This window comes from Lipophrys pholis, assembly GCF_963383615.2.
Source record: "Lipophrys pholis genome assembly, chromosome: 1".
Classification (NCBI taxonomy): Eukaryota; Metazoa; Chordata; class Actinopteri; order Blenniiformes; family Blenniidae; genus Lipophrys; species Lipophrys pholis.
This window is the reverse complement of record NC_137635.1, coordinates 33,938,720-33,951,061: the sequence shown is the minus strand read 5'-3', so window position 1 is coordinate 33,951,061 and position 12,342 is coordinate 33,938,720. Positions and strand designations below refer to the sequence as shown.

At 42.4% G+C, this 12,342-nt stretch overlaps 2 protein-coding genes across 3 annotated transcripts; one reads left to right on the top strand and one right to left on the bottom strand.

Annotated features, from left to right (window-relative positions):
• Positions 1-105: 105 nt before the first annotated feature.
• On the bottom strand, positions 106-7,039 carry cactin. Its single transcript, XM_080482730.1, has 11 exons — positions 6,752-7,039; positions 5,398-5,720; positions 3,398-3,881; positions 3,204-3,299; positions 2,932-3,077; positions 2,649-2,811; positions 2,399-2,513; positions 2,061-2,253; positions 1,818-1,940; positions 920-1,278; positions 106-832 (listed from the first exon to the last, which is right to left on the bottom strand). Exons 1-11 carry the CDS (start codon positions 6,830-6,832, stop codon positions 342-344), a joined length of 2,574 nt encoding a protein of 857 aa, XP_080338856.1. The 5' UTR covers positions 6,833-7,039; the 3' UTR covers positions 106-341.
• On the top strand, positions 6,362-11,754 carry LOC308121587 (ubiquitin-conjugating enzyme E2 R1-like; the record flags this gene model as incomplete). 2 transcript variants are annotated; one of them, XM_080482899.1, is made up of 6 exons in its annotated part: positions 6,963-7,148; positions 7,490-7,576; positions 7,683-7,780; positions 8,958-9,092; positions 9,876-10,127; positions 10,789-11,754. In XM_080482899.1, 5 exons carry the CDS (start codon positions 6,963-6,965, stop codon positions 10,084-10,086), a joined length of 717 nt encoding a protein of 238 aa, XP_080339025.1. In that variant the 3' UTR covers positions 10,087-10,127; positions 10,789-11,754. The 2 variants fall into 2 exon arrangements, with proteins under 2 accessions (XP_080339024.1, XP_080339025.1); XM_080482898.1 differs by having other exon boundaries at positions 6,362-7,148; positions 9,876-11,754.
• Positions 11,755-12,342: the final 588 nt, after the last annotated feature.

Below are 12,342 nucleotides of genomic sequence, written 5' to 3'. Positions count from 1 at the left end.
AATTTGCCAAAACTGGAAATCACCTGCAGCCATGAATCATCTTTGTATCTGCAAGGCAAAGTATTGAGGGTCATAAGAAGACCAATATAATGAGAAAATCAACATGCAGAGAGTATAAAGGGAAACTTTAATGCATGTTTTTTTAAGACATCACATTTACAGTTATGGAAAACAGTACAGGATCATTTGTGGAATTACAAAAAAAAACAAAAAATAAAACTGCTTTCATTAGTGAGCAGCTGCAACACAAAGAACAGTGCCTTTTTAACAAATTGTGGGAATTAGAAATATAACTAAAAACCCAAACAACCAGAGCCCTGGTCCACACTTGTTTGTTGCCTTTATCTCCTGTAACGGTATCTCTTAAAGTGGAACCACAACTGGAAGATCCCATTGGCAAACTGGCAGCGGAAGCCATGTCGGTGCGAGTACTCCCACTCTCTGTTCACAATCTTAAAGGCGATGTCCTCGTAAGGTGGGCCAGCGTGAAACCTTAAAATCCCAAAGTCCTTGTTGTCGGGACTGGGCTCCAGGAAGTACTGTGGGGTGGAGCGCTTATCGATGAGGTCCGGGTAGAAGATGTTGAACTTGTAACCTTGAACGATTTTAGGCGGAGGGTTGTCGAAGTCGTAATGCGTCTGGTTGTACTTGTTCCATTCGAAGCCGGTGTGCACCCTGTTGAAGAAGCGGGGCTTCCTGGGACGGTACTTGTCGGCCCACAAGTACATTTTCCCTGTGACGGGGATCTCCACACTGAACTGAGCCTCGTCGTTTCCCATGCCTTCTCTTGCACGACGTATGAAGGCGTCCTCTGCACTTTCGCTGGCGTCACCTGACAGAACAAAAATACAGCGAGTCAGCAAATTTGACACATACATGACCTTCTTAGCGCAGGCCTTCTGGCCGCACGGTGTCGTACCAGTGACTTGGAGCTGTCGGCGTGCTAACTGCAGTCTCTGCACGTCTTCTTCTGGGCTGATGGTGTGCGTGTCCAGCGGCAGCTCAGAGGTCGTGAGCAGCGTGGGGCTGTACCGGCCCGAGTCGTACTCCGCCTGGCTCTGCTGGATGAGGTCCTCCTCCGTCAGCACGGCCTCCACCGCCTCATCCTTCTCCTCATCCTTATCACTCTTTTCCTCTCCGTCCCCATCCTGGCCTCCCGCTGTGGATCTGCTTGGTCCCGCCTCCTCTTCTCCCGCCTCCGTTCCTCTGGTTCTTCTTGTGGAGGAGCTCGATGGTTCCTCCGTCAGGGAGTCCCTTGTTTGACTTCCACTTGCCTCTCTGGAACACAAAAGTATGAAAGTTTTTCTTGACCAGGCCAGCTGAGGCAATATATCCTCCATCCTCATGAACATGTTCTATCTTCATGGTATAACAGCCAATATGAGGATAGAAACTTCCATTAGGCCTGAGACACACACTACTTTCATTGACAAAATATTCTACATTCAGTTCAGTTTGGTTTTTGTAACTTATAAACACAACTGAGGCCATTACCTCCAACTATCATAGAGATTAAACATATGCACCGACGCCAAATTGTCCTGAAAATAAAAGTAACCACCCTTGGAATTTTTACAAACTAAAATACCTTTTCAATGTCTTCCTATTGTAAAAAGTCAAACAATTAAAAAAAGCTTGAAATCTTGCACATTATCTGGCGGTTACATGTTACTGAAGTAAATTTAAGGTGGTGTATTTGGAGGCTTAAGCTGATTTGTACACACAATGACCCAGAGGAGAGGAATTACGATGTAAAGCTCACTCTTGTGGGATTTTAATATTGTCGTGCAGCACATGTGATTCCAGTGGAAACTTACTGGTCATCGTCACTCTGAGCCTCCTCTTTGATGATGGGGAACAACGGTTCACTTTCTACGCCCTGTTCTTGTTTCAGCTTGAAGAGTTTCTGCCGGAGAACATCCTGGTGTCGTTCTCTCAACCTGGGACAGGAACATTGGAAACATACTTTTATCACAACCTCCCCCAAGAAAAACCATATACACTATAATATGCTTCAGAGCTCTATCGAATATGAGAAGAGAACTCATTAAGAGTCACACCTCGCTCTGGCCATGTAGACTCTGACTTGCTGCAACAAACTCTCCCAGTAACCGATATCCAGATTGGACCCTCCAGCTCGGATCTTTGTTTCGATGTTCATGTGCAGCGCCTGCAGCTGGCTGTACGTCTTTCCTTTGAAAACCGACTGAACATCTGTGCTCACAGCCGTGTTGATGCCCTCACGACGGTCGCCTGACGATTAAAAAGATGGCGAAGACAAAATAACGTTTTCAGCCCAACAAAATAAAAATAAAAGACTTGAAGTTACAGGTAAAGACAACGAGAAGCTTGGCCTGATAACTACTGTGTGACCATATAATGTGAAAAAGGGTGGTACCTGGTCCTTTCCCAGAAGCCTCCAGTTTTCTCAGCTTGCTGATCTCGTCCTCGGTGATGGTTGTCATGTCCCTCCAGAAGTCCACGTTCTTGCCTTGCTCCAGCTCCATATAAACCTACAAGAGCAACATGGAGCCATGAAGTTGCTGTGCTCATTTTGATTTCCCCACGATAAAAGCAATTCTGGCCTGATAAACCAACCCTCGGCTCTCATAACACATCACATTTGACACATTCTTGGGACCACGAACCTTTATGTCCTCCAGCAAGTCGTCCATGTCAGTGACCGTTAGTCCATTAAGGAATGTGTAGGGTTCATGCATCTCCACAGCAAGGTCATCGTCTTCTGCACTGATGTACTTGGCCAGAAGGTCAATGGGCTTGGCGCGACCATCACGGATTCTAATCTTAGATCTAAGCAAAACAAGGAACGAGCAGTGTGATAAAATCGAGATGTCATTGTAGTGACAATTTAGGAAGTCCTCAGTGGCGTGACAACAGTTGTCGGAAGGAAGCAGTATGTGGTAAACTAACCTCAATTTGGCTTGATGCAGATGGAAGTTGTCTTCCTGCTCAGCCCAGGTTTTGAAATGTTCTGCCTCTTTCTCTCTTTGCAGCATTTCCAGCTCCGTCTCTCTCATGGCCTTCTCTCGCTCTCTTTCCAGACGAAGTTGTTTCACCTTCATCAACCCAAGAGTAATTATGATTAGGAGAGCCTTGTGCACTCTCTCATAGTCTCCGACTATGGATTGAATCTCAGTGCTGTAAAGCACAAACACTAATGTTCACTAATCCTCGGTATATACCTTCTGCAACTCCCTGCGGTTTTCCTCCTGAATACGTTTGTTCCTCTCTTTAAGCTCTTTTTCTCCAAGGTGACCGATGCCTTTCCGATCCAAGGCCTGAAAACATGCACAAAGCAAAAATACATGGCAACCTAAATGTCATTTATAACGCACATTATTTAGAGAAATTTCAATAATAGTGACAAGCCGCTCACCTTCTGCCATTTAAATGTACCCAGTAGGTTGTTGTCGCCAAACGGATTATCTGCATTTGTGTATCCCATGTACTCCTCACTCCAGCCCATCTTTTCTCTCCGCTTCTTCTCCTTAGCTTCTTTCTTTGCCAATCGTCTGGCCCTCTTCTCTTCGGGTGTTTCCAAAGCTTTCATCCTCTCCCTCTGTTTCTTCATCTCCTCTTTCTCTTTGACGGTGCGGTTCTCGTGATCAGATCCCGAGCTGTTGGACGACTCAGGTGAGCTTGAGCACTGCCTCCTTCGGTCCCTGTCGGACCGTTCATGGCTTCTTTCGCTCCTTCCTCGCTCATGGTCTTCACTCCTCTTCCTTCGTTCTTGACTTTTGTCTCGGTCTCCTTTTCTTTCCCAGTCTCTGCTGTCGCTCTTCCATCGCTGTCGCTCCCTGCCCCGCTCTCTCCTCTGTCTGTCTCTGACTGGACTCCCTCGGTCTGGACTTCTCACAGGACTTCAGGACACAAAAAAAGGTTGTTGACGTAAGTTCTTAGTTTTCCACGCGTCACAGAAAACCTAATTATATTCAAAAGCAGAACCCTGAGGATTGCAGATTATCTCTCAGTAATAAAATCAATGTATTATTCCTGCTTTGAGCCACTGCAGCTTGCATTACAGTGGTGATGCACATTGTTAAATGTACAAAGAATATGGAAAAGTAGAATACAGTTTCACTCAATACTTTACTACTAATCAAGCAAAACAGTGAAACAAATAAAATCATTGAGTGAATTGCACACCAAGCAGAAAAATTGACAATTGTACAAAAATTTCTTTCGTCATTTTCCCATTAAGACCTGCATGTCCGCTATCAAGGCATCCATGCAACTTCTCACTTCCATTTGTCTGGCAGCTTGCTCCTCATTTTCTACTACGTACAAGACAGAGCTACCGCAACTTCGTCTCTTATTTTACCACTCAACTGTCGCTCTGACATCCCATTCTGCTCACTCCCACTGAAACCCTGAACATCCATCAGAAATGTCAGGATCAATGGGAAAAAACAAATAAAAGATGTCTGAGGGCCTCCGAAAACCAAACGTTTGAGGAAGAATTTTAACAGATTCTGCAACAATTCTGCTTTTCATCACTTGTCAACTTTTATAGTATGCAAACAACCTTGTATAGTCAACATCAAATCTTTAAATAAGGTTTTATAAAGAAAACTATTTAGTTGATCTATTCTTAATGTTCTTTGGATTTAGAGTGCTGATTTAACAGGTTTAAACACATTTGATCATTGTGCAAAGCCAAAAAAGGAACAAGAAATGGTTTTTGCAAGCAATTATATCTTCAACAAAAAGTGAAGAATTAAGACAAATATTTGACTATGAACTCATCAAGAGTTGTTTGCTCTTATATCTTTGTAAACTCCTTGGCGAAATGGTCGCACAGAATGAAAAATAGCTGGTAAAAAAATAAAAACAACTTGGTAGTCGCAAGCAATCACGATAAATTGGAGTAACAAAGACCACGAACGAAGGTTCAGTGGATAAAGATTGGAAGACCTCTTTTAATGGAAAAGTTATAGCACAAATACCCAAGAGTCCAAGAAGCACAAACTAAAAAAATTGAGGGGATGGACTGTAGTCAATACTGAAAAGGACATTACTGGATTGTAAACACCGAGCAATGTACAAACCTGTCTTTAGGCAAATGAAGGCGTACCCCAAGTGCCACTTGAAGTGGCATAGGTTTTGTTTGTATATGAAAGAAGTTGGTGGGTGGAAAAAAAAACCTTTTTGCATTTTCACAAATTGGAAAACGTATTTGAGCAACTTTTAAGCATCTTTAGGACAACATAACTGAGATGCCATGTTCAGCTTCTCTTAGTTAGGTAAATCACGGAACCAAATATTGCATAAATAGAACATACGGGTATTTTGGTCCAATAGGGCTATAAGCCGCGTGCCTACTTAACTGGTCCCTTTTACGGTTGACTAACTTCAACATAATCGTAAACCTGTTACCTTGATGATCGACCCCTGGACTTGCTTTTGAGACCCCTCGGTCCAGGCCTGCAGTCGTTCTCGGAGCCGCTATCGGAGCCGGAGCGGTACCCGCGTTGAGGCCGTTGGCGTGCCGGAGAGCCATCAGGTGAGTCTCTGCTGCTGGACCGCCCTCTGGGAGGTCTGTCCGCAGATCGCCCCCGGCCTCTCCTTTCCTCTGGAGATCGGGACTGGATCACTTTGGACCTGTTCCGCTGGTCCCGGCCCCGGCTCTCAGACCTGGATCGGGATCGACGTCGAGGTTTCGAAGCCATCACGAACGTTATTGGGGTCCGAGCAGCAATCTGTCGCGTAAATAAGAAGTAATACATTTAATTCTGGTTAAACGGCTAAAGTTACTACTAAGTTTTTAAAGCATATTTTGCTCCCTTAAATTGTAATTGATAAAAAATTTAAAATCTGTCACAAAAGAACAACTTCAGATTGATAGTTTTTCCAATTTTCTATGCAGGCGGAATAGAAGCCACCTCAAAGGTACTGTCTGTGAAATGGCGCACAATACTGACATCATACATGTAGATTACAAAAAGTAAAGTAGAAATTATAATCGGTTTTTTTAATTGAATTCATCACGGATTCTTGGACATCAAAATAAAACAAGACGATGGAGTGCTGTCGCTATGTTTTAAAAATGTATCGGTGAAAATAGGTCAGATCGGCTTGAGAAACACAAACAAGGTTCGTGCCTTCGTGACGTCATGCGGAGGCAAATGTAGTTTTCTCTAATCACTCTCAGACCAATTATTTCATGGAAAAAAGGTCAGTACATTGCCAAATTTCTCTAATTCAGTTTGTCCTTTATAAAAAGTCAAACACTGTATATGTGTACGCCGCAAACCATGACATTCAACGCACATTAAAGAGAAAACACTATGTTTACAGATGAAGATTGGACTACAAGTCCCATGGACCACTGCGCGCCATTGCCTATTTTCAGGGGAGAGGGGACTCCTTTCAGCAACATTTGTCTTTACACAGTCCTCTGCTCGGACGGAATAAACTGCCTTTCGGGCAGCCGTCGCGGAAGCGTTTGTTTCGTATTATTTCAGACAAGCTGTTGAGTTTTCTCTTCATATCCGGAGCTTGTATTCTGTGAGAAGGTCTCCGCTCGTCCGTTGATTGGCTTCAGCTGGTCGCTAAGGTAGAGCTGGTTAGCTAGCCCGTGTTAGCCAGCGGCTACCACTAGATTTACGGCTTATACCCGAGGCTTTCCTTCCAGGTAGATCCACTAAAGCTGGAGGCGCTGCTCAGCCACGATGCTTTGGTCACTTCACCAGGTTTCTGAGTGTTGACATCGGTAAGAAAAAAAACAAACCAATTCATCTGCTCCGGGGAGCAAATCCACGGAACCTTTGTTTGGCTCGTGTCGCAGCCTGACGGGTTTGGCCTGTTTCATTGTCTCTGAACATTGGAAACACACAAGTTGTTTTCGGTGCAGGTTTGTGGGACCGGTCGGGCTAACTTAGCAGCATTCGTGTAAACAAAAACCGTCAGCTGTCGACTCCGGATAATCGTGGAACAGCAGTATGGCGCAGCACGACCCCTCTCATGTAGCCAGTTCACAGAAGGCACTCATGTTGGAGATGAAGAGCCTTCAGGAGGAGCCTGTCGAGGGTTTTAAAATAACACTGGTGGACGAGGCTGATCTCTACAACTGGGAAGTGGCCATTTTCGGGCCCCCAAACACCCATTACGAAGGGGGGTACTTCAAGGTAAGTACAGTTTTAAACTTTGGAGAAATTCCTTAACATGCTACCAGGACTGGTAGTATGAGATTCGAAGTGTTTATAACATGGGCTGCTTTAAATCTAGTTGAGTTGTATTTAAAGAACAATGATTACATCTTCCTTCTTATTTCTTGAGGCTCAGATTGATCAAGGTGATCTATTACTGTGATTTGATCTTTTTTTTTTAAGCCTCCTCGTTTGCATATGACGTCTTGGAAACTCGCACTATATAAAGCCTTTGGCATCATATGTTTGGTTTAGTGACTAAAATATCTGTACTTTAACATGCTGCATACATTCATGTAAAGGTCTGTTTTATGTCCCAGGCTCGGATCAAGTTTCCAATAGACTATCCATATTCTCCACCTGCTTTCCGCTTCCTCACCAAGATGTGGCACCCCAACATTTATGAGGTCTAGTATATCATCCTCACCAACAATTATATATCTCTATGCTCTTAACTACCGCACTTGCTTCGACTAGATGTCCTGTCTAAACAGTTGTTTCTTCTGTCTTAAGAATGGAGATGTGTGCATTTCCATATTGCACCCTCCAGTGGATGACCCGCAAAGTGGAGAGCTGCCTTCAGAGAGATGGAATCCCACCCAGAACGTCCGGTAAGCGCTCCCTCCGTCGTCTCTCTTCTCTGGCTGCCTTTCTCTTTTGTTCTCTCCTAACCACTTTAATAATTTACCTTGCTCTGGCTCTTATCGCATGACATTCGTCCTCAGTGGCACCTTTCACAAGTATCCAGAACACTGAATCCTTATGTGGTGGACATTGTTGGGAAAAAGAAAAAAAAATGCAATTTCAGTGTATTGAGTATTACGGTTCACCACATCTGAAATAGTTTTTTTGTGGTGTAAAATAGAGTTAATATTGAACTCACTTAAGAGTTACAAACAAAATCAGATATTTTCAAACATTTTGAATTATATTTGAGTAGGACACCTCTGTTGGACTTTAAAATAAATATAGTTTATAACAGAATAAAATTGGAATGCCTTTATAGATAAAATGTGCAATTTATGGCCAGACAAATAAATATGACAGTGAAGCTCACTTTAAACTACTTTATGTTTTCACTCTGCTTATGAATATTAAATAGGGTTACTGATCAGGTGATAGAGAGAATTGATATGCTGACACCTCTCTAGTTTCAACTTCTCTAAAGACTGCTTGAAGTTTTGATCAGAAAAATCGTTAAAAAAAATGTATATTGTTTATTTTGGGCATACTTATAGACAAAAAAAAACCCCAAAGGCAACACATAAAATGACTTCCAACCTCTACAGTTGTGAGAAGTAGCTGGTGCAGCAGTGCTTCTGAGACATAACAAATGGAACTATCTCCATTTTTGTCTGCTTTGCTCCTCGGTGAGGAGAGCTAGTAATTAAACAGAGGCTTAGATAAGCCAGAATCCAACAGTAAGCAACAAATTCCAGTTTTATTTTAACAGGCAAAGTGGTGCACTTTGTTGGGATGATTCCCCCTTGCTGAAGAAGTTGGTGGAGCAATAGTTTAGAAACATTTTTTGGATTTGTGTAAAAAAAAAAAATTTAAACTGCATTATTGTCTCTCCTTCAGTTTTTGGTGTCGGAAAAGATTTTCGCTCGATTTTCAAAGATTATTAATAACCGAAGAAGTATATTTATATATAACACATTAAAAAAACATATTTTGGATTAGGTTTTCCTTAAAGAAATGCCATCAGCCTCATGAGCAAGGCACAGGACCCCCACTGTGTAGCAGGCCTCACACTCACTTGTGTATCACCTTTGTGCTTTGCTCCAGAACCATTTTACTGAGCGTCATCTCGCTTCTGAACGAACCCAACACCTTTTCTCCTGCCAACGTGGACGCTTCAGTCATGTACCGGAAATGGAGGGACAGCAAAGGAAAAGACCGGGAATATGTGGAGATCATCAGGTAAACGGGCGCCCTTCATTACAAGAGTTGACCAAGCTCAATGTTTATTTTTTCTTAATGTTTTTCACAATTTATGAATAAACTCACTATATGTGGCAAAATCCTTTACTGACAATAGAATGGTGATGATAATCTGCTAAAAAATACACACATTGTGGTAAGGAATTCTTATTGAGGGACATTATTATTTGTTAATAATTGGTGCCATCGTGGGGCAGTATGGCCTTGTCTCTAGACTGTGACCGGTCAAGACCGTTCATCTGTTTATCGTCTACAGAATTTGATCTAACTCAGGGTTGCGAGGTGCTGGAGCTTGTCCCTGCTATCTGTAAGGTGAAGGCAGGGTACACAGGGTACCGTGGCCAGAGTATCACAGGGAGACAGTCACCCTGCACTCACACCTATGTGTGATTTAGGTTCACCAAATAGCCTTAAATGCAGTATTTGGACTGTGAGAAGAGACCAGAGTAGCCTGAGAACATGGGAGACACAGAAAGTTCCCCCAATACTTGAACCTGGGAGTTTCTTGTGACATACCACCAGACATCATGTTCCAAATCAGTACAATTTTACAGAAATCCTGTGAGTAATGTTTGCTGAGAAACATTTTTAAGCTATAAATGTGGGCGTTTAGACATTTTCACACGTTTTTCAATGGATCTGATTGTGTAATTCCTCACATATAGTATCCTGACATCATTGTTTGTATCTTTTTTCAGTTTCTTAGTATTTCAATGATCGAGGGTTAAGTTTTCCTCCACGCTCTTTGTTGTTCTCTCTCAGAAAACAAGTGGTGGCCACCAAGGCGGAAGCCGAGCGCGACGGCGTGAAAGTACCCACCACGCTGGCCGAGTACTGCGTTCGCACACGCGCCCCGGCCCCCGACGAAGGCTCCGACCTCTTCTATGACTATTACTATGACGACGACGACGTGGAGGGCGGGGACGGCGACTGCTGCTACGATGAGGACGACTCTGGAAATGAGGAGTCGTGACATGCTTTTTTTTTGTGACAAGAACGCCCAATCTAGTTGACGTACGCTACTCCTCCTTTCTCCCCGGGTCGCCAAATATTCTAGGTGTACAACCGAGAACGATTTGAAGCTTCCCTCCTCTTAACCAATAAACAGAGCTTCTTTTCTTAAGCTTCTGAGTCTGTTTCAGAGGTTGACATTGATGCCTCGTTGCAGAAGGGTCAGACCTGGTAAGATTTGCACCAGCACAAAAGTCACCAGTTTCTTCAATTTTGCAGTTTTCAACTTCACCTAAAACCTTACTTTAAGAGAATAACCTTGTATCCCGCCGAGTTGTTTAGTCCCCCGTGTGTGATGAGGTAATTGTTGGGTAAACGCCACTTGTCACCAACAGCAACATTTGCACTGGTGCAAACTCTTCCAATCATTTATCAGCTTCTCTCTTACATATCTTTGGTTCCCTAATTGTAACCGGTGGGAGTTGCTCTCCGGTAGTGTTAAAAGAAGATGGAGGACTTACTGCAGCCTGTTTGCATTGAGCAGCAGACTGCAACTATCCGATATTTCTGAGTCTCACAGTCTGTCTCGCTTTGATTGGACCGGACATGAATTGTCACGTGACAGTGTTTTTCAAAAGTACTTGTGCATGCCCGAACATCTTTGCAAGCTTTTTCGTCTCTTTGATTGGTGGACTGTTTACTTAAATGATGATCTGTTTTTCAGCTCTGTGATAAGAAAAAGACTTGTGACGATGGAGGACTCTCTCCACCTGGAGGACTGGCTGGCTCCGTCGGTGGGCCGCGTCCTCACGTGAACAGTTTTGCTAACATGAAATTGATCTTTGCTGTGTTTCTTCTGGTTACTGTTGGGTGTGTTTCTCCGTCATTTTGAGTGTGGGGTTGTGTTATTTGAAGTAGCTCAGAGTTGTGTAGGATGAAATGGGTTTTTGTTTTTTCATGGGAAAGGGGGCAGAACTAATTATTGATCTGAAATGTATTCCTCCTCAGGGCCTCTGTGAGAGGCCTGATGGATCCAAAGACCTGAAGCAGTGTGTAAAAGAAAGCCCAAACTGTTTGACTGTCTGTTGTACTCTCGTCTTTGTTTGCTCTTTATATGCTTCATTATTTTAGTCACTTCCTTGGTTTGAACTTTATGCCTGCACTGTTTGCTTGAGAACGATTTATATGGTGAGATATTTAGGTTTGATTGGAAAATAACTTGTAGGTTGTGTCTGTCTAAAGGTGTTGTCACTGTACCCAGATTATGAAACCTCGCAGTCCCTGAAAGTGAAATGGAAAAGGCCACTGTGTGTTTTTATTTTTTATTTTGTCCTTTTTTGGGGGGGGGGGGGGGATTTACACTCTTGGTTAGTTTAGAGTGGATGGGCTTTCAATTATATTTTGGGAGTATGTGTCATCTGTGTGTATTTTATTTTTCCATCAGCAATATTGATTGTTTAATTTACTTCAATTGGGACATCATACTGAATTTTCTCAGGATAATAAATTACATGTGACTAAACACACAAAACAAGAATTCATTTTCCTCTTTAGGTAGCTTTCAATGTTGGTTTACACGGCTTCAAGAAAAATTATAACCAATATACACATGTAGCTGTATAGGTGAGCACCATATTGTTTTATTCACCTGTCTTTTTATTTTTGGCTATTTAAAATAAAGAATTTGGAGAAAAAAGTTTGAAAATGGTGGAAGTGAGTTATGCAACAGTTTTACAAACAGCTCTTTTAAGATTGAGTTCATTTGTTACAAGCTATAGTTGTAGAATTTTAATTAGTTTTACATTTTGAGAGGAGCCAATTAGAAAACACCATTATGGTTAAAAAAAATAGGATCTTCCCTGCTGCAGCATTCTAAACCAATTGGAGATGTTTCTTTTAAGAGTTCCCTGCTACACATTAAATTTTGTACAGTAGTTTTACATTTAAGCATTTTTTTACAAGTTGGATTCCATACTATGAAACAGGGTGTGGGATTTATATAAAATTTATTTTTTTTGTAAAACCTACATCATACACAGCAGCCAACATTAAACAATTTCTCACCTTAAGATCTGTTTTTACCAGTTTGTCAGGTTATTGTCTATGCTTATCATGTATTTATCTGGCACACAGCCAAGGACCAAATGCATGAAAGGTCATCCCAGAGATCTAGCATATGCCTTCTACAAAACTAAATAAATAAGGGCCCAAATATGAGGTAAACTGACCAAGAAAATAAATGTTTTCCCATCTATGGTTTTCGCGGCTTGCTCAAGTT